Source organism: Lissotriton helveticus, chromosome 10 (assembly GCF_964261635.1).
Source record: "Lissotriton helveticus chromosome 10, aLisHel1.1, whole genome shotgun sequence".
NCBI lineage: Eukaryota > Metazoa > Chordata > Amphibia > Caudata > Salamandridae > Lissotriton > Lissotriton helveticus.
Genome location: NC_136071.1, coordinates 1,157,642,070 through 1,157,664,147, shown reverse-complemented (window position 1 = coordinate 1,157,664,147; position 22,078 = coordinate 1,157,642,070). Strand labels below are relative to the sequence as shown.

At 46.0% G+C, this 22,078-nt stretch overlaps 1 protein-coding gene across 1 annotated transcript in view; it reads left to right on the top strand.

Annotated features, from left to right (window-relative positions):
- The window catches only part of NR1D2 (nuclear receptor subfamily 1 group D member 2), a 67,911-nt gene that overhangs the window by 44,525 nt on the left and 1,308 nt on the right, over positions 1-22,078 (top strand). Inside the window, exon 7 of the mRNA XM_078664452.1 lies at positions 6,581-6,791. Coding sequence (XP_078520578.1) covers positions 6,581-6,791 — 211 coding nt within the window. The remainder of the gene's footprint in view (positions 1-6,580; positions 6,792-22,078) is intronic.

Genomic DNA, 22,078 nt, shown 5'->3' with positions numbered 1-22,078 from the left:
CCTTGCCAGCATCAAGTATTGAGACTCATGATTGTAGCAGAAAAAAGGGGAATGGCGGCATGCCTACCCTTGGAGCTTTTACTGGAGTCCCTTAGAAAAGCATCAGGAATATTGAAAGCATGTGATTATACCAACCTGAAAAGGAAGGGATTCTGTCCCAAAGTGCACAGTTTACTGGTAACTTTTCTTTGCTGTAATTTTTGATGCAATACCGACCTCTAGTGGTCGTTATGAGTAATGCTCAGTGACTAACATTAACTTTTACCTCCAGGGGACTTAATGACATTTTCTTCAGGAATTTATATTTCCTGTCTCCCTTTTCTGTTTTACCCATTTGTTTTGTCATTGTGTGATTAAATTTTATTTTTCTTGAATTTTCTAAATTGTTTTGGGAACTTTATTGTTTCAGGTACTTAACTTTAATGGTGTTTGGTACTGCTTGAACCTCTTGTGGTATAGCTGACAGGGACTGATCAGAGTTTTGGTGAACTATGTTGTAAAAAGATTGTGCTTTAGTAAGTTGACAGGGCCACCCTCACAGACCAAAAGAGCACTTTCTGACACGTATAAAGGATTTAATGATTGACTAGCAAGATGGAAGATGACCAGAAGCGTTTCGTCTCGAGGGAGATGAGGTTAGAATATTAAATGGCTGAATATCGCAACTTTTTGGGGTACAGAGGGATTGCCATGTGTTGTGTATGGAGCAGAAAGAGGTGGTAGGAAGTGTAGAGACTTTGGTGTATACGGCACGCCATGAGTGAGGAGAGTTGATAAGTGGCTTAGAGCATTCAAAAGAAAGACCCGAAGCTTGATAGTCATGGCATAAAGGGGGGAATAAGTGTGTTGGGGGTGCGATACGCATCGTGTATATATATATGGAGCAGCAATGGGCAAATGGGAAGCCTGATGGTCAGTGTTTGTATGAAACAGCAAAGGGAGGTAGATGCGAAGGCCATAGAAGAGAAGCCTGAGGGTGCCCAATAAAGCTGTTACCTCCCTCTTACCACCCCTGACTTAACCATCCCACACAACTGCAGCTGGCATTACGAGTATGGTGAACCCAGCCAGTTTGAAGGACATTTTCCCACCCCCCTAAAACATTATCACACCCTTCCACTGTGGCTTAATGTTATCCTGCTGAAAAGACTTAGGAGCATATTATCAAGAAACGGCGTTAACATTATCGCCGCTTTAGCGGCGGAAAACTGCTCCTAAAGCGGCGATAATGGGCTTGATAATATGCCCTTGTGAATTCGCATAGAAGCCCCTGTTCTGGTGTCAACATGGGCTTCTATGGCAATTCTGTACGACGTATTATCAAGCCCATTATCGCCGCTTTAGCAGCAGTTTTCTGCCGCTAAAGCGGCAATGATGTTAAGGCCGTGCTTGATAATATGCTCCTTGAAGAGCTAACAAGCCTGTTTGGTGTGAGCATAAAGTGAATCCACGCGTCCTCCTTAATCAAATCCAGGAAGTGCATTTTGGGTTAGAGGACTGTCCTGTTAAGTGTGTCTTGTGGATTGTCACAGGGAACCTCTCTTTAACATCCGCTCTTCAATATCCACAAAGTCTCTTAGCACATATACGTAGGGGTATATTTATGAATGCTTTGCCTCACCCTTGCACCAGGCAAGGGGGTGTAAATGCGATGAAAAACCCTAAATCGGATTTATAAAGCCACACAAGGCCACCTCGTGTGTTCCTGCATGGCTTGATAAATTCAGAGTAACGCAACGCAGCGCAAATTGCTGCCTTGCGTTACTCTGCCCCAGGAAGGCGTTCGATGGATGGAGTGTGTGTGTTCCCACGCATTCACCCGTGGATTTTGGCACACCCGTGTTAAAACGGAGAATGCATCAGAATAATAAGCCTTCCCAGGGGAGGCGTAACAAGGAGAAATATCTTTATTTCATCTCATTACTTGAGAAAAATACCTCTGTGAATTATTTTTGTGCAGGAAGGCACAAAAAAAATAATCCTGCTACATACAACGCAGGCACCCTTGCACAGGTGTTGGCGCTAGGCAGCACGCTGTGCGCCAGAGCTCGGAAATGACAGGAATGCGCCGTATATTGTTTAGTACAGCACATTACTGCCCTTTCACTATCACGATTTCTTAAGAATATGCCCCTAATATTTTAGCAGGTGCACTTTCAAAAGTCCACCAAAGGCACATAAACCCACTTTCTGCTGGGGAATAAACAAGGCAAGGGGCTCATATACAGCTCAGTGAGCAGCCCACCAGGTTGGCAGAGGCCCAGGTCTCTCCCCCCGACAGAGGAGTGCCTGCCTTATCTAGAGATCTGTTGGTGTGGTCTATTTACTGTCATGGCCCGGCTGCCATATTCATTCAGCCTGCACAGAATTCTCTTTTCTTTTTCAGAAACCCCCCCCCAAAAGAAAGGTTTCTTATTGAAGATGATGTTCAGCAACAAACTCCCAAAAGAGGGGGTTGTTGGTAGAAAGCATAAGAAAAGTGTCTCTGGTGTGCAGTAAGTTTTCTTCCTGTGTGTCAGGGCCATTTTCACATTTTCCCTTCCCAGGTCCACAATTCCATTATGCTGGCCAAGGGAAGAAAAGCATCAGTGACAGTAGCCTGCTCTAAATAATGTGTGATTATTGTCCCTGTGACCTGCCAGTCCATTGGCAGACATGCCACTACAACAAGGGTTTCCGATAGCGGGTCAAGCTGAGGAACGTCTGTGGTTCCCCGCTTCTAAATGGGACAAGGGAGCCTTCAGTGTGACAGGGCAAGGCTTCCGCCAACCAATGAAAATGGTTCATTTTGCCAAACGCTTAATGAGCCCCGAATATCTACGGCAGAGCTGCTAATTGATGAAAAAGAACCAAAACATAGTACCTGGCACTCATAGGGACAGCTACCAATGAGCTTGCTTTCAACTGCCCCACAAGCCTAGAAAAAACATCACAGAAAGAAAGAAATTGGAGAATGTTGACAACACATCCTGAGTAGAACCTACAACCACATTTCTCCACCAATGGCCCTTCAATTGTAGGGGTTGTGGACATAGTATATTTACTGAGCACAAGCATTTCAATCAGGAGTTTGTATAGTGTGGCTGCTTACCAGTGAGGGTCTCAAGGCACTGAGGGTAGGGGGCTGCTGATCCGTCTGGGTGTTGAGGTTCAGTCGAAGAGCCCGGTCTTGAGGTCTTTCCTGAATTGGCTCAACAACGTGGATTGCCTGAGGTGGAGGGACAGGGTGTTCCAGATCTTGTCAGCGAGGTAGGAGAAGGATCTTCCTCCGGTTCTGGTCTGTGGGACAGAGGCCAGGGCGAGTTGGGCGCAGCAGAGTTGTCTAGCGGGTTTGTGGAATGCGAGACAGTGGTTCAGATAATCTGGTCCTGCTTATTGGAGGGGTTTGTAGGCATGTGTGAGGAGCTTAAAGGTGATTCTCTTGTTGATTCAGACACAGTGGAGTTGTCGGAGTTGTTGTGTTATGTGGCTGTGGTGTGGTCTGGGATGTCGAGGACCAGTCTGGCTGCAGAGTTTTGGATGGTCTGTAGTTTGCGGAGCTGTTTCTGGGTGACGACGGCACAGAGTGCATTGCCGTAGTCAAGTCTGCTGGTGTGGAGTGCTTGACTGACCGTCTTTCTGGATTCTGAGGGGATCCATCTGAATGTCTTTTGAAGCAGGCGGAGCGTGTGGAAGCAATGAATATAATAATAATATATATTTGTATTGAGCACGCCACAAACTGAATTACAAGAAAGAATATGTGTATCAACACCAAAAAAGGTTTGTTAGGTGTTCTTTTCTCACATTATTAAACTGCCTCTGGATGCAACATGCTGTACCCAGTGTATGCCTATTTACAATCCTCTTGCGCCGCTGGTGTGTCACTTTTATTGACACGCTGGCAGCGTAATGGGCTTGCCCATATTTAGAAGGCCTTGTAAAGTCACCCTGCTCGACTTTTCACTGCCTTATAAATATGTTTCCCTTTCACACATGATTCTTTGTGAAAGGGGCATTCCATGGGTGTTGATATGGGTCTTCCCATGCAACATCCATGGAACTTGACGTATTTCCAGATTTACAATGTTTTGTAAAGCTGGTAATTCGTCAGAAAGGTGTTCCTTCCTGAACAAAAACAATCATCCCCTCAACTCAGGCCCCCTTACACAATAACACAAGGGTGTCTGTGCTGGTGTACGGCTGCTGTTTGTGGGCCGTCACAAGGGAGAAGGACAGGAATGTGCCATATCTTGTAGATGCAAAAAGAACAAATGATGCACAGAATGTTGAACACTGTCAAACATTCACCCCAGTACAGAGATTGGGGCCTAAATCCATTGTGTTTCGGCTCTCCATGCCATTCCAGTTTAAACCCAGCCATCTGCGAATCAGTCTTGACCCTGTTCCCCATGGGAACACTCCAAACCGAACTGCCAGGCCAGGTCCGCCCTGGACTGAAAACAAGCATCCTGGGACCGGTTGTGTTTGCTTTGTTTGCGCTAAGTTGGCAGTGTATGTAAGACGTGGGTCCCTTGCTCACTTTGCCACTAGATTAATGCTAGCCTGGCTTGATGAGGTGTGTTACCCCAAAATCGTTCCCAGGTTGCTTGTTTCAGGTCCAGGGAGGACCTGGCCTGGCAGTTCGACCTGGACTGTTCCTCTGAGGAACAGGGGCAAGAATGATTTGCATATGTCTGGGTCTGAACTGGGGTGGCAAAGTGAGCAAAAGAATGATGATGGATTTAACCCAGATCTAACGGGGTGAGTGTCTGAAAAGTTTCAGCGCTCCAACCATCATCTCCTTGTGTTTGCTTTGTTCGCCCTAAGTTGGCAGGGTATGCCCAGACGTGGGAACCTGGGTCACTTTGCCACTGGATTCAAGCTAGCCTGGCTGATATGGGGTGTTGACCCCAATACCAGTCCCAGAATTCTTGTTTCTGGTCCAGGGAGGACCTGGCCTGGCAGTTCGGGCTAGACTGTTCCCATGAAGAACAAGGTCAAGACTGATTTGCATATGACTGGGTCTGAACTGGTGTGACGAAGTGAGCAAAAGAATGATGATGGATTTAACCCAGATCTAAAAGTGACTGGGGGTGAGTGTTTGAAAAGTTTCAGCTCTCCGTCCATCATTCTATTGTGTTCATCTTGTAGATACAGTGCATTCTTGCACTTTTATTTTGATGCAGGGCAGCGCGGCAGGAAGGCTTGCTGCGCTGCAGAGCATCAAAATATTGTTAATGAGGTCCATAGTGTGTACGGTCAGTCTCAAAGGCATTGTGCTCAAAGAAGTGCCCTACTTAGAAGTTACCCATGTGAATGAAGTATTTTACTTTGGAGATTCTAGTACTTTTCATCCATAGTTGCTCTTCCTTTCCCAATGCTCCCAGGAGTGAAACTTTCTCCAGTTTTCACTACATTTGGACAATTAAAGAGCGTAAAATGTGTGATCTTCCAGAGGGGCTCTCTAGAGAAATGAGAAAAATTACAACGTGGAGATGATAAAATAGAAAATTGAACAAAGTAATTAAGACCTACTGGTTGACCATATGAGAAGACCTGAAAGAGGGTGTCAGAGTAGAAAACCCCAGGATGTGTGGGGTGTGGGGAGGGTGTAGAGGAAATACATAACCAAGAAGGAAAGATTAGCTCAAAAAAACGGGAAACATCCTTTACAACGAAACTTTTTCCACGCAGTACCTTTACAACGCAGGAATTACAACGCAAGTCGTTACAACGACTTGCGCTGGAGGGCGCTGTAGGATAGGAAATAGTTTAATTTGCTATCCAAAACCTTCCCTACTATCCACGGGGACTGGAGTTGGAATAGTAAATTAAACTATTCACTAACCAGCGCCCCCCAACACAATTCGTTGTAACGACTTGCGTTGTAAAACCTGCGTTGTAAAGGCATGCGTGGAAAAAGCATGCGTTGTAACGACATACATCCAAAACAAACACTGGCAAGGTGGTTTGAATTTAGAAAAAAATAAGGTTGAATATGGCGCTGAATGGGTTCAACTTGATCACCAGACCGTTCAGATGTCCGAATGCCCCTGAGTAGGGTCACGGTTTGGTTTACCCATAGAGATCGTCACATTTGTGATTAGTTTCAGTTGTGGGGAGGTCAGTGGTGGTTGTTTGCCCATCTTTGAAAACCCCGCTTTTTTTGTTATGTTTTATGACTGGGTCTGAACTGGGGTGGTGAAGTGAGCAAAAAAATTATGGATTTAACCCAGATATTAAAGTGACTGGGTTGAGTGTTTGAAAAGTTTCAGCTCTCCGTCTATCATCCTATTGTGTCAATAATCAATAACTGTTGGAATCACAACCTCAGAAGCGAGGCTAGCAATTTCATGAACTTCAGAATCCTACACTTGATCTGCTTGTCTGGAGCTGTGACCTTTTTTCAGTTCTTTCACCAATTTGACCAATTTCTTTTTTAAGAGTGATAACTTTTTTGCAGTTTCTCTTTTACAGCTGGTGAGTGCAGATACTCAGAATACCTCCTAGCTTCTAATCTGTTATGTAACTTGTTGAATTCTAAAATTGGTCTTGCCCATTATAAATCCTTCATTTTCTTCTATTTTTCGTTTGCCAGGTGTTAATGGTACGGTTTGCGTCGCTCTTTGACGCAAAGGAGCGTGCAGTCACCTTCCTTAGTGGGAAGAAGTACAGTGTGGATGAGTTACAGTGCATGGGAGCTGGGGATTTGCTGAAGTCAATGTTTGATTTCAGCGAGAAACTCCGCGCCCTGCACCTTAGCGAGGAGGAGATGGGCCTCTTCACAGCAGTTGTCCTGGTTTCTGCTGGTAAGGAAAGTTGTTTACATATCACTTCATCATTTTCATGCAGCAAGCCAACTAACGCATTGTGGTTGCCACACTCCCGCTGATGCTGACTTGTTTCATTAAGTGGGTGATTGACACTGTGGACTAGCTAGTTTATCAGTCAGCTACAAAGTTGAAGAGGTCTTCATTCCTAGGTTGACCTGTTCAACCAAGCACCTGGATTGGATATGAGCTGTGAAGTCATATAGCTGTTGTGACTGATGTATGTGAATTAATTGAAAAACGAAAACTGAGAAACCACATTGAAGGAAACCACATCATAGAAGACCAATTTTAAGGGAAAGGAATTTTAATGAAATACAAATACATCAATAATTAAAGGAAACATTGTAAAGGAAATATACTTTTAAGGAAAAATCTAAAATGCCAATAAACTGGGGTGGAGTTTAGGACTGGTGAGGGTTTTTTGGGTTTAGGGATTCGTAATGTTTAGGGGTGATGATCAGGGATTCTGGGGGGTCAGGAATGGCTGGAGTTCAGGTATAGAAAGGGTCTTTCAGGGTTCAGGAATGGGTGGAGTTTAGGGGCGGTGAGGATTTTGTTTAGGTATCAGGATTGGGTGGAGTTTTTTAGAGTTCAGGGATGTGTGGAGTGTAGGAGTGCTGAGTTTAGATGAAATGGTTTCTCAGAAATGGTATTCTATGAAATCGTTTCTCTATGAAATCACATATAGCTGTTCTGATTAGTCAATAATCAATAACTGTTGGACTCACAACCTCAGAAGCGAGGCTAGCAATTTCATGAACGTCACAATATAGTCATGTTCACCATCGCTGTGCAGACGCCTTGTCTTGTTATTGTGAGCTGGCATGAAGTGTTAGAAATAAACTTGCATGCAAATTCATTGCATAAATTATATCTAAATCGTTCAAATGTTCAAATTCACCCTTACGTATTTTAATCTAATTGTGCACTTGACATAATTGGAATACTTTCATTGTTCCCTTTTCTTCTATTTTAACATCATTTAGAATGCTACATAGAACTTTTTAAGTTTTCACTTTCACCCCTCACTCTTGTCAGAAATAATTGTTTGTCTTAATTTAACTGATTGTATGTTCTTTAAAGCCATTAAGTATTCTTCCATTGCAAGTTACTCAAAAATCTGAAATTTTTGCTTCTCATAAAAGTGTCCCTCCCTCCTGATACATGGGGAGAGATATAGTAACCCCCCACATCAATTTGTATAGTTTTCCATTTCACCGATTTTATAAAGAATGTTTTTATTGGAGGAGGAGCTTCGCGCGCACCCAAGATGGTCGCGTGAGCACAGGGCTCCCGGACCCTCGCCACCTCCATCGACTATCCTGTACTTTATCCTGGTTCGGACGACGGGTGTTTATTGGCGTAGTTCTACTGATCATTTATCTGTTCCAACAAACTTTTTTGGACTTCGGGGTCCAGAGCTACAGATCGCCGCAGTTTTCTGGCCTGCTCCAAGGTGACGCCCCGAGCTATCTTGTCTGGCCTGCCGTCCAGTAAGTGAACAACAACGGACTGCCGGACTTGCATGGGCTTGGCGACCGCTTTTGGTTTTGATTCCTGTCCGGAGATCAACCTGACTTTGTTAGCTACGTAGACAGCCGGACGTGCCTATACTTTTGGTCTTTCCGCTTCTGATGCCGATCTGTCGTGGCTTTCAGTTCTGAGACTGGCACCACCTTCGCCCTTTTGGTCCTGCATTTGCCTCCGCAGTCACCATTTTCACCCGACAACAGGCGACCCGTACGGGTCCAGGATCTAAGATGGCCACCAAGCCAGAGAGTGAGAGGCGCAAGACTAAACCGGGCGTTCGAGGGAGTGCTTTGCAAACGAACATTATGGACCGTTACACCCTTACTAAAGGATCGCCGGGCGCAGCATCTAAACCCTCGACGACAATGCCGGAGGACTCATCTATTGAGGAAGAGCCCTCGTTGCGGGATGTCATGGGCGCCATTACCGGTATGAAGGCTTCATTGGGGCAACAATATGAGGCCTTGACTCTCAAACTGGATACTGTGTCGATTGATGTCAATCTGATCAGGGCGGATTTGGTGAAGACAAACGAAAAGGTCAAATCCCTGGATCTCAAGACCACTAGCCTGGTCACTGACGTCTCTGACTTACAGGCTGAAGTCGGGAATCTGCGGAAAGCTAATGACTATTTCTCTGGGCGCCTAGAGGACTATGAAGGCCGTGCCAGGCGCAATAACATCCGCCTGATTGGGGTCCCGGAATCATCGACTGCTGCCTCGACGGACTTATTGGTGGAAGACCTGGTGCTGAATCACTTGGCGCCCAAGGGTCTCAGCAAGTTTTTTGCTGTCGAGCGTGCACATAGGACCCCGGCGGCACACCTAAATCGGGTGCTAACCCACGACCCATCATTGCGAGGATCTTTCATTTCCGGGACAGAGACGCTATCCTACAGGCTTCGAGGCAGTCTGGTCCCATTGCCTTTGAGAACTCTACTGTCAGCTTCTATCCGGACTTTACACAACAGGTCCAGAAACAGAGGCTGGGGTTTCAAGGGGTCAAGAAGAGACTCCGGGAAAGGTCTATGAAGTATGCCATGCTCTTCCCGGCCCGTTTGCGGGTGGTTCATAGGGATCGTACTTTTTTCTTCGACCATCCTGGGGTCGTGAGTGACTGGCTTGACTCGCTGCCTGCGGATCAAGAACCTTTTGAGGACTCTGGCAGATCGGATCGGGCGGACGGTGGCCCGACGGAGCAGGAGTAGATGTTGACTTTGACCCCGTACCCTTCACGTTGGCTTAGAACTGTGCTAATGCTGTGTCATTAATGTTTGCAAGTATCAGTCCTTTTGGGGGTGGGGGGGGTGAGCGGGTCCTTTCTCCTCCTGGGTTTTCTTTTCGTAGATTAGTTGGGCGGTTGGGCGACAGGCACACTGCAAGTTATGGGGCTTTTTGGTCTTCAGCAGGGGTGCGGGGTGGGGGGTATAGTTGTTTTGGCATTGTTGGGGGGACTGGGTTGTTGGTTTGAATTTTATTGTTATTTGCAAGGCGAAGGAAAGGCGAACTCCTGTTTTTTGCAGTTGCTTTGGGTGTGGGGCGGGGGAGGGGCTGAATTCGGGGATGGGGGGTAGGGGACTTCAGATATTGTGTTGGAACGTGAACGGGTTGGGGGATGGGATCAAGAGGAGGGTGGTGCTGCAATTGCTGAAACGTTTGTCTCCTGATGTTGTCTTACTGCAGGAGACTCATTTGCTCGGCAACAAGTGCTACGCTCTGAATAGGCGTGGTTATCGCCTTGTGGCGCACTCGGGTTTCACTTCGGGCTCCAGAGGGGCGGGCATTCTGGTTCGGACCTCCCTCCCCTTGGCCATTGATGATGTCATACTGGATGATAAGGGACGATACGCCGCCATTGTGGGGCGCTGGGAAGGGAAGGTTCTTATTTTGATTTCCGTGTACGTGCCCCCGGGCCTCCAAGCCACCACATTCGCTGATCTGAGTGGACTTATCCTGGGTCTCCCCGAGGGTCTGCTTTTGGTTGGGGGTGATTTTAATGCGGTGGTCTCGGGGATGTGTGACCGTCACCCTCCCAGGGAACTGCCGAAGGCCCAGACTTGGTTGAGTGACTTCCTAGAGACGCTGGGGCTCACTGATTGCTGGCGCTTGCTTCACCCGGGGCAGTTGCAATATACCTATCATTCTGGTGCTCACGGTAGTCTCTCGAGGTTAGATCATATATTACTGCCCTCGGCCCATGCATCCCTTATACGGGAAGTTAAACATCTGGCAAGGGGTATCTCGGACCATTCTCCGCTTTGGCTGGTGGTTGATGCACGGCGGGGCTCGGCGGGCCGAGTCGCTCCGATTAACCCCTGGTATTTGAAGGACCCCAGGGTCAGGGCTGAGCTGGTTAAAACACACGATTGTTATTTTGCGGAAAATGTGGGCTCTGTTTCCTCCCCAAGTTTACTTTGGGAAGCTTACAAGACTGTCATTCGTGGCCAGGCCCTCTCGTTGATTGGTAGCGTGAAGTTGGCCAACCGTGCTGAGATGGTTCGCCTTGAGGGGGAGGTCACAGCCCTGGAGGGGTGCTTGGAATCTGGGGTCACCGCTGAGGGGTTACATCTATTGGAGTTGAAACAACATGAATACAGGGCTCTGGTCACGGAAGCTGCTAAAGAAATGGGAAGGGAACAGCAGGGCCGCCTGTATGATGTGGGTGATAAGGCTGGGAAATTACTTGCTTGGCTGGATAAGAGGGAGAATGCAAGTCGTGTCGTCCCTGTGATTGTTGCGGAGAATGGAGAGTGCTGTACTGACCCTGCTGATATTGTTACGTGTTTTGCCGATTACTTCCGCGAGGTATATTCCCAGGTGTCTGATCGATCTGAGCAGGACTCCCACCTGCTATTGCGGGATATTGCACTTCCCCGATTGCCTGACATTGATAGGGATGCTCTGGATGCGCCGCCTACTGTGGACGAGATTGCCGCTGCTGTCCGTTCGGTCCGATCCGGCAAGGCTTCGGGCCCTAATGGGCTCCCCATTGAGCTATATAAACTACGCCCGGACACGCTAGCTCCACATCTGCGCTCTATGTTTCTCGAGTCTTTGGAGGTGGGTTCTCTCCCACCAGACCAGAGACTGGCCACTATAGTCGTCATCCACAAAGATGGTAAACCTCGGGATCGCTGTGCCTCTTTTAGACCCATTTCGTTGATTAATGCGGAGCCTAAAATCTTGGCCAGGCTTCTGGCGACACGTTTGGCGACTGTCATTGGGGACCTGGTTCACCCTGATCAATCCGGCTTTATACCGCATCGCAACACGGCGCTTAACCTCCGAAGGTTGCACGGCGTCTTGGCACGAGCCGAGACGCTACGTGAGCCCGCCATCTTGGCGTCCTTGGACGCTACGATGGCGTTTGATACGATAGAATGGCCGTATTTGTGGGCGGTTCTTGCCAAGTTTGGTTTCGGTCCGGAGTTCGTTCGGTGGGTCAAATTGCTTTACGCCGGTCCCATGGCTCAGGTGGTGGTCAATGGTCGGGTCTCTGCACCTTTTGCACTGGGCAGGGGTACGCGACAGGGCTGTCCCCTGTCCCCCTTGTTGTTTGCTCTCGCCTTGGAACCGCTGGCGGCCTGGTTGAGGTGGGAGCCGTCCCTGAAGGGCATTAGATGGAATTCGGAGTTTGAGGACCGTGTATCTCTCTATGCTGATGATATTCTGCTGTATCTCACATCTCCCCGTAAATCCCTCATTGTACTGTTCGATGTCCTAACGTCCTTTCGCAAAAACTCGGGTCTTGTCATCAATTGGTCGAAGTCCTGTGTATACGTCCTGTCGGGAGACGCCCCTCTTCTGCCAGGTGGTTGTCCTATCGCGATTGTGCGAGATGGATTTAAATACCTAGGCATTTTTATCACTCTGAAACCTGAACTGCGGTTTGACCGGAACTTGCTGCCCCCTCTTCAGCGCCTTCGGGCAGATGTTGTCGCTTGGGGGAAACTCCCTCTCTCTCCCCTAGGTAGAGCGGCATTGTTTAAGATGATGTCACTGCCCCGCTTCCTCTACGCATTGCAAAACACACTTGACGTTGTCCCGGCTAAATATTTCCGTGAGGTTGAGAGTCTACAGAGACAACTGGTGTGGGGGGGTAGGCCCCGGATCGCCATCGCTAAACTGTCGCTCCCGTGGTACGACGGCGGCATTGCTTTGCCTGATATCCGTCGCTATTATTGGGCGTCTCAATTGGGGGCAATAAATCATTGCATGTATGGCCCTTTGCCGAATCCGGCCTTCGAGATGGACAAATGGTTGTTACCGGGGGGTGACTATAATAGAGCCCTCTACTCGAGACTCACCCCTCGAAACGTAACGGGCCCCACTAGGACGGCTGTCCAGGTGTGGAGACATGCTTCCATGGCGCTTGGGTGGACTGATAAATTGACTCGTGCCACCCCACTGTATGCATCCGATAGACTTGGCTCTCTCTGGCAGTCGAAGGGGTTTGATAGGTGGGACTTGATAGGTATCAGCAGGATTGATGACGTTTGGACCAGGGGGAGAATGAAGACGTTTGAGGAATTGAAAACCGAGTACGCTCTGAGCGATCGCGAATTTTTTCGCTATGCGCAGGTCCGCCACGCGGTGCTCTCGGTCTTCCCTTCGGGTGTGGAGATTCCGGAGTCGTCCCCGCTTGAGGACAGGGTACTGGACGGACATGTTCCTGATAGTACGATTTCGCTTATTTATAAAAAATTTATCAACTCCAGGTCTGATCTCCTGTTTTGCCTTAGAGAGGTCTGGATTGGTGATGGGCTGGAGCTGGACGATGAGGACTGGCAGGCGGCGATCTCCTCCCCTAAAGAGGTGGCCATCCAGGAGCGCCTTAGATTTGTGCAACTTAAAATCCTGCATAGAGTGTATGTGACTGGTCCCCGTTTGGTACACATGGGCTTTTCTGTGGATGGTTTGTGTCGGCGTGGATGCGGTCTCCTGGGCACTTTTTTACATATTATTTGGGAGTGCCCTGAGATAGTGCGATTCTGGAACCGAGTGCACGAGGTGATGAGTGAGGTTACGGGGGTGCGATCGATGCCGGAGGCTAGGAGATGCTTGCTGAATGTATGGGAACCGAACGACTATATGATCGCCAAAAGAGACATTGCGCAACTGTGGGGCGCTCAGGGACCACCCGGGATTCGGAAATGGAAACAAAACATGGACTGGTGCATGTTCAGGGATAAAACTGTATATATTTCTCGGGGTACTCCCTGAAAATGGGGAAAGATATGGACTCAGTGGAACACTTACCGTGGCGATATATGTACCCCCCCTCTCTCAGACCCAGATGTTGCACCTACGTCCCCGTAACCCGAGGGTTCCTCCACTTACTACTGTGTATTGGATACATTTTGTTCCTTCTGCCCCCCCATGCGAGACTCTTTCTTGATGAAACATACGCTCATTGGTTGACCTTCCCGCTCCCACACCATGTAATGCAACGTTGTTTATATTGCTGTCTTCTCTTTTTCTTTATTCCTTGCAAGTTGTTTGTGTTTGTATTTATAAAATTAATAAAAAGTTTCAACAAAAAAAAAGAATGTTTTTATTGTCTTGTTACATAGCTCTAAAATAGTCAACAGTGTGCTACCCCTAAAATATCCTTGTATATAATTGGGTAACTCCTTTACCCCAAAGTCTCTTACATTAGCGTATGCTGTTTCCCACCTACTTACATGCGCCTTTCATTTTTGATTTATGTTCGCCTGATTTTTTTCTTTAGTGGTTTTTCGTACTTTGAAATATGTTTAGATGAATTTGTTTTTAGATCAGTTTGCATCAATACATTTGTATTTAGAGGATACTTATGCAGTTTGATCTATGGGCTCGAAGTCATGTCCAACCCCTTGAAAACAGCAGAGGAATTGCCAGTACAGTAATGTATGCAGTACACCCCATTGTGCCTTTCCAAACTTGTAAAGAGCCTTTGACACTTTTCAAGAAGGCCTGTTGGTCTGTATGAAAGTTTCTTCTAAATTCTAACTTGATGTTTTCCTGGTTTGAAGCAATTGTGTCTTGCAACATGTATTAAGGTAGTCCCTTTGATTTAGGGGTGTTCCCTTGGCATGCTCGTACACAACCAAAAAGAATCCAGAATTTTCTTTTACGTTGAAGACTAAATTATTGCCTCTATTGTCTGATTTTTCAAGTTTGCCAATACTTCTTTAATATTTTGCATCACAACACTGAGCACAGTACTGTGAATATAGTCTTACAAAAAAATTCAAGGTCAAATCACGGGGCCATATTATCAAGCCTGGGCGATAAAATTATCGCCGCTTTATCAGCAGGAAACTGCCGCTAAAGTGGCGATAATGGGCTTGATAATAGGAATTCCAATCGAAGCTCATGTTAGATGTCCTTCACATCTAACATGGGCTTCGATTGGAATTCCATAGAGCATATTATCAAGCCCATTATCGCTACTTTAGCGGCAGTTTCCTGCTGATAAAGCGGCGATAATTTTATCGCCCAGGCTTGATAATATGGCCCACAGTTTTTATACTCTATTCTCTATTTTACTACAATAGGGTTTCTGTTTGTCCCCCCCTCTTTTTTGTACTAAATGTCTTTTGTTATTATCTACGATTGTTGCCTAATTTTACTCTGATTCTTCTCAGCATTACTAAAGTACGGCCGTCAATAACTCACTGTACTAGTATTGTGCTTGCGCCTTCAGTGTGCACGTGTTCACTTTTATTGCAGTTAAACCCAATGTTCACCAGCTTCATCGATACTGCTGAAAGCATTTTTTCCTAGTGTTGTGTATTTGAAAAATTCAACATCTAACAATGGATTCTCCCACTGCAGAACCTCTAGATATGCTAATTGATATCGACTCTTGTACTAACCCAGTACCCCACCTGGCCTCTTTTCTTGATTTGAAGCCTCTCTGATTATTATGGGCCCTATTATGAGTTTAGGTGCTATTTATTGCACCTGATAAATAACGATACCATGGGCTACGTTATTTCCCGGGTCCCGCGTCTTCACTGCTCCTGCTCACCTGCCTCCGGCAGGAACAGGAAGCAAGCAAGCAGCCTCCCTCCCCTCCCCTAAGCCAATCACAATGCTCCACTTCCCCTCTTCTATTTCTGTTAACCGCGTTGTATCATACTGTTTCCTAGTTGGGGACGTATCCCCCACTGCTCATGTTTCAATGACGCGTGATGGATTCTTAGTACTAATTAAATTTAATTTAATTCCAAAGGTATGTCATTAAGCAGTACATTCATAAGCCTGCTAACCCTAGTCATCGGGACCTGAAACGCCATGCATACGAGGAGGTTTCAGAAGAAATGAATTGGTATTATCTTAAGAGGAAGACGTGATGATTCTTGGCGATATTTACTAGAAAACCTTCATAAGCTAAGCCTTCGATTTAAGGAAGCATTCGAATTGCGTAACCAAATTTAATTTCTGTGGAAGCTATACATCTAAAAGGCCATATGCTGGACCCTATTGTCACTAATTGTGAGAACCTATCATACAGTAAGGTGTCACCCCTTATATGGTTCAATAAATAAATAAAACAAATTTTGTTGCGCGTACTGCATTGAATTTTACGATGCAGTGCGCGCAACGAAATTCGTTTTATTTATGTTTATGTTTACTTACCTGTATTTGGCTGTATTCCGTAGTTTACTACCCCTCACCCTGCCCCTCCCCCGGCCCACGTCACTGCCCGGCAGCACTCCCACCACCGACCGCTACTGGAAATAAAGTTACAAACTTAAATTACACTTAGTCTTCATTCTCCTCAATTCCACGTGACAGTTTGGACTAAATCTTATCTATGAGACCAAAAAACTATTCAAAACCATTAAAAAAACTTTTTTTAACCCAGGAGCTATACAAATCAAATCTTGAAACTAGTCAACCCGAAAGGTGATGGAGAAACACCTATCAGTCAGAACTGAAAGCTATGTATCTTTGAAAATCCAAGGAATACAAGCAGAGGATAAATGTTGCAAAATCACATTACTAGAATCTTCGCAATAGCCAAGCTTTAAGCTAGCCAAGGAACTTTTGCATGGAATGAATGACTTACAATTGCCTATTGCTATGTCCAACATTTCTTGCTCAGATTCTTTTTGTGAGGATCTACTTTCATTCTTTGATAATACAATTGCTAATATTAGGCATATTATAGTCTCTGCCTCTGATTTGATTACCTCAATATGCCTCATTATGTTCTGGAAGCTTCACCTTCACTGCTTTTGTCCATATCTCAAAAGATGACCAGACTACAACTATTTGAAAGTAGACCACACAGTTCTCCTTCAGACCTTGACCTTCCGAGTGGCTACCCAATCTTAGTCTTCTCCCAACAGATGAATTATTATGCTATTTAATTTGCGATTGAAACTGGCTTTGTTCCTAAGGGTAAGAAAATTGCTTTAGTGAAACTCCTTTATAAAAAAATAATCCAGTTTAGATCCCACTCACACATAATTGTCAACCTATTCAAACTATTTAACTCCTCCGCTATTGGTCAAAGCTTTTGGGGAAACTGTTTTTCAAAGACCTGTAACATTTTGTGGAATCACATGATCTTGTTCCTTTCCAAGTTGGCTTTCGGTTGGGCAGAAGCACTGAACCATTAGTACTGTCCGTGGCCGATCATAGTTGCAGTTATTGAACAAAGATGCATTCGCAGCCCTCTTCCTCTTGGACCTGTCGGTCGCTTTTCATACCATAGACCGCACCATCTTAATTTTGAGACTGAAAGGAAAAGGGGTTAGTCACTCAGTGCTGAACTGCCTTAATTCATTCTGCCAATTGATACCACGTTGTTGCAATTCCACCATATCAGTCAAAGACTGATATGGCGTCCCCCAGGACTCCATTCTTGTATTCCTACTCTTCAACATCGATATGCGCCCTCTGGCGCCATGCCTTCTAGGATGAGACCAAATTTTACGTGTATGCAGACAACACACAAATTATCTTTGACTTTGATTATGGGACAGCTTCCACCTTCTCATACTCTGCATTTGATATACTAGTAGATAGCAAAGAACTTTCCTAGGTTATATCCCACCAAGGCAGAACTTTTAATTGCACCTAGGGGAGCATTCAGTCGGCCTTCTTTAATGGACCCTCTGTGGGGTCCCGCAGGGCTCTGCGCTCAGCCCCACATTGTTCAATGTGTATGTCCGCCCCCTGGCCATGTTGGCCCGGGAACGCAAGATTAAAATAATATCATATGCGGATGATACACAACTTATGTCTACCCTCTGTAAGAACACAGGGGCTAACCAAACCAAGTTCCAGGAAGATATCCTGGCTATATCAAACTGGTTATCGCAGAACCATCTCCAGCTAAATTCCTCTAAAACGGAGATACTCCTTATAGGCAAGGATACGCAGAAATGAGACAAACATTGGTGGCCTCCTACACTAGGACTCCCCCCCCCCCCTCCCAAAGAGACTGTCAAAAACTTGGGGGTGATGCTAGACAACTCACTTTCCTTGGAAACCCATGCTAAGAGAGTGGCAGGTACCTGCTATGGTCGCCTACGCTCGCTTAAACCCATCCTCGGTTTCTTTGAGTCCTGTACCCGTCAGATCATAATCCAGGCCTTAGTCTTATCCCATCTAGACTACTGTAATGCTCTCATGATTGGCTCTAATCTGACGGTGATAAACAGGCTACAAAGAGCCCAGAATGCCGCGGCCCGCATTTTGTTTGCATTGCCTAAAACCTGCCACATTTCTCCTATTCTGCGAGGTTTGCATTGGTTACCGGTCAAACAGTGCATCCAGTTTAAAATCCTATGTCTAACTCACAAAATCTTGTATGATACTGCCCCCCAAATTTTGCAGGGACTCTGCTCCTTCTATGCCCCCACGCGCGCCCTTCGATCGGCAGATCTATCTCTTGCCCGCACAATTAAGATCCGAAGGAGTAGAGCTGGAGGCCGCTCCTTTAAGTATCTGGCCCCAAAGTTGTGGAACTCGATCCCTCTCGGGGCTCGGACCACTTCTAACCACATGCTGTTTCGTAAACAGATTAAAACCTGGTTGTTCTCTACCATCTAAATCTTCTACTCCCGCTGTGTTGCTCTGTTCTCTGGTGTGTTCACAGCGCTGGGAAGGCCAGTTGCTGGGGTAGCCATGCGCTATATAAGCAGTGCTAACATAACATAACATAACCCTCCACATTTGGTTTCTTCCACCGTGTGCAACCTAAACATTTTCCCTTGATTCAAATCAGTTTCTTGGTCCTCACACAAAGAAAATTGCCAGCACCTGCTTTAACTACCTCAAAAAGCATTCAAAATATTCTGCCTTTTCTGGATAGCTGCTATAATGCTATGGTTATAAATGATTTAATCTATCAATAAATTAATTATAGGAGTGTCATACTTGCAGCTGCTCAACTGCAAAATCAATAAACCATCTACAGCTGGTTCAAAATAGAGCCACACAGTTAGTCTGCCGTGTCGCTAGGCACCAACATATTTCACTAATTCTGAAGCAATTACATAAGCGTCCTGTGCCGCAAAGGATTACCTTTAAGGCCGTGATGATTGTACATCGAGCACCATCCCAACAGCTCCCTGATGTCATGTCTGCCAAAATTGAAATATCATGATGCTGCTGTAATTTGAGATCAGATGACTTATGTCGCCTTATTATCTCCAGAACAAGGACCGCCATGTTGGTTGGTTGCTCATTCTCAGTTGCCGCGGCTAGTTTCTGGGACTCTTTGCCTCTCTCTCTTCTCGCAGAACCATCTTTGCCTCACTCTAGACACCAACTGATGTTTTCTCGGTTTCCCGCGGTATAATGTAGGATTTATAGCAGTTTGGAGAATCTGTGGGTGTCAGAGTGCCAAGAAACCTTGGTTTAGTCTTGCTGTATAAGTAAATATACCATAACTTAATAATGTGCCATTTATGGAGACCTGTGTCCACATTTAGGTTGTGGAATTTGAGCTTGACTGGTGATCTCTAGTACAATGAGGGCAGGTTATGTAATGAGGAGTGGAAGGTGAATTCTTGAGTTACAGGATATCTGTGGTGCCAAGGATCTACCAGCTCAGGCTGCCTGCCTGCCCTCCTGTGAGAGAGAATGGGGCACTGCATTGTGTTTACCCAACAGGGAGTCTATAGCTGTGTTTAAATCTCCACCTCTTGGAACTCCTGAAGGTGACACTCTCTGAGAGGCTGCCATTACCCTGGAGAAGATGGTCATATAATTAACATTTGGGCATATGAGTTAAGTATTTTAGGCACCGGAATAATAGGTACCTCCCTTCTGGGTCTGAAATGTATGTGTCTGAACAATGTTTCTTTTTTTTACCTGGGATGGCCACTCCCATAGAACATGCAGAGTAGGATGCAAGGACCCTATGTATGCACCAATTGCCGGCAAATTCAAAACCAGGCATGGTAGGAAGAGGAGTTTCTTACAGAAATGCCATGGACCTCATTTACGAGTTTTTGGCGCAGGGCAGTGCTGCAAGGAATCTTGCATGCGATGCACGGTGTCAAAAGAAAAGGGCAGGAATGAGATACAGCACATCCTTGTCCTTTTCCCTTGCGCTGACGCACAATGGGCAGTCATGCGGCAAAGCAGGCACCCTTGCACCATGGTGCAAAGGTGCCTGTGTTGTAGGGGGATTGTTTGTCAAAATTATACTGGTTGACCTACATACAACACCATGACCGTGGTGCAAGGGTGCCTGTGTCGCAGGGATGATTGTGTTTGTGCAGGAAGGGACACCTTCCTGCAAAAAAACAATCACTAATGGCATTTTCCTCCTTCTATGTGTGGTTCAGAGTGCAGCGTACATACAAAGAGCAAAAAACAAGGTGAAATAAAAGCGCCACATTAACACCTCCTTTTGAAGAGTGCTAGTTTTTGGCGCTGTAATCCTTGTAAATTTGGAGCAGGGTCAAAAAGCCATGGGTGTTGCTGGAACGCCCACAGCAACATCCATTGCATGCCTATTAAAGGGCCTTTGCTATAGAGGTCACCCCAGATGACCAAACCACGTTTGCGCAGGTGCTGCCGGCAAGCCGTTTCGTGCGCGTCTGGCAGGAGAGGGTGATTTGGCAGCGGGATGAGGAGAGTATAGTAGTGTTTCGCCCAACCTTTGGGCCATCCTGGACACAGCTATGGAGGTGGATGCGACTGCGGGCTCATCCAGGTGTCAGAGTCAATGTGAGCCCCCAGATAGGAGTTGAGGGGGATAGGGGCCATATATGAATAGAAGGGAGTGAGTTTGTACCAATGGATAGGTAATATAACTCCATGTCTGGGGCTTCAAATCTATCTTTGGAGAAGGGCAGTATACGCGTCTCTCATTGGATCTGGGCCTGCTACCAGCCCATGCCAAAAGTATTAGCTGTGCCCTAAGGGCCTCGGAGAAGTGGTGTCCAGGCGAGATCAGAATATTGGAGAACAGATATAGAAGCTTAGGCAGAATAACCATTTTCATCAGTGAGATGCGTCCCGCTAAGCATAAGCGCAGAGAGATGCAGCATGTTATGCTGTCGGTAATATTAGAAAGCACTGTGCCGTAATTTGCCCTTACGATTTCTTCCTTGTCTCTGGGAACCATCACTCCCAGGTAGCAGAGCTTAGTGTCACAAATGTGCTGTATTTAAGGCAATACAGCGCATTCCTGTTTTTTCCTCTGTGGTGGGACTATTTTGGCAGCTTGGCACCAGCGCAGGCACCCTTGCACCGTGGTGCATTGGCACCTGTGTTGCATGCAGGATTATATTTGTGCAGGAAGGAGCACCTTCCTGCACAAAAACAATCCTTACAGGCATATTCCTCTTTCTGTGTGTGCTGCTTTGTTACACAACCAAACATGGTGTTGGACCAGCCACCCGATATAGTTTGGGAGGCCTGTCAATATTTTTTGGAGCCACACCTCTGTGAACCACTGGTCTGTATATCATTGTAGTCTTGCACAGTAAATCCTGCAAGTGGTATTGACACGCTGGGAAAACAATTCCAGAAAAGCAGCAACACTTATAAGATAGGTAACAGAAATGTTTCCCAATCCTGGGGCACTTTTCCACTGCTCACATTTGTTCCAGGCAGTCCCACTATGCCTCAAATAAGTGTCCTATCCTGGAACTTCCAACTTTCTTCATTCTGAAAACTAAACTTTCATCAGGTGGGAACATTTCTGCATAATTCTGTAGAGCTGGGATAGATTTGTGACATGAAAAAAGTTTTTTCTCATCACCAGTTAATTCAGATTTGTTTCTAGTTACAGTCAGTGATGCATCAGGGAGATAACCCCACTCTCTTTCGGAGAAACTTAACACACAAAACGGACACAAACAATATCAGGCACACAACAGTTGCTCCCTTTGCCAGTGGGTGACAGAATGTGTGCCTGATTTGATAGATTCTGGCAAGTGCTGAATATTGATGGATGTCATCTTTGATACTTGGCTGTAGGTGTTTTGGAAAAGGATCATGTCAACATGTATTCCAGTGTTTTGCCATATGAATTTCAAATTGTCATATCCATTTCAACACTGTTATATTCAACTCAGTGCATGTAATGTTCATTTCAACATATCACATTCTTTTCAACGTATATCATAGGGAGCTGAACATATTCTATATTCATTTTAATATATCATTTGCTTCAGTTGAGTTACCCTCATTTCAGTGCATGTAAAATACATTTCAACACGTGTCATATGAATTTCATTGCTTGCTATTTCCTTTTTATTAATTCCCATTTTA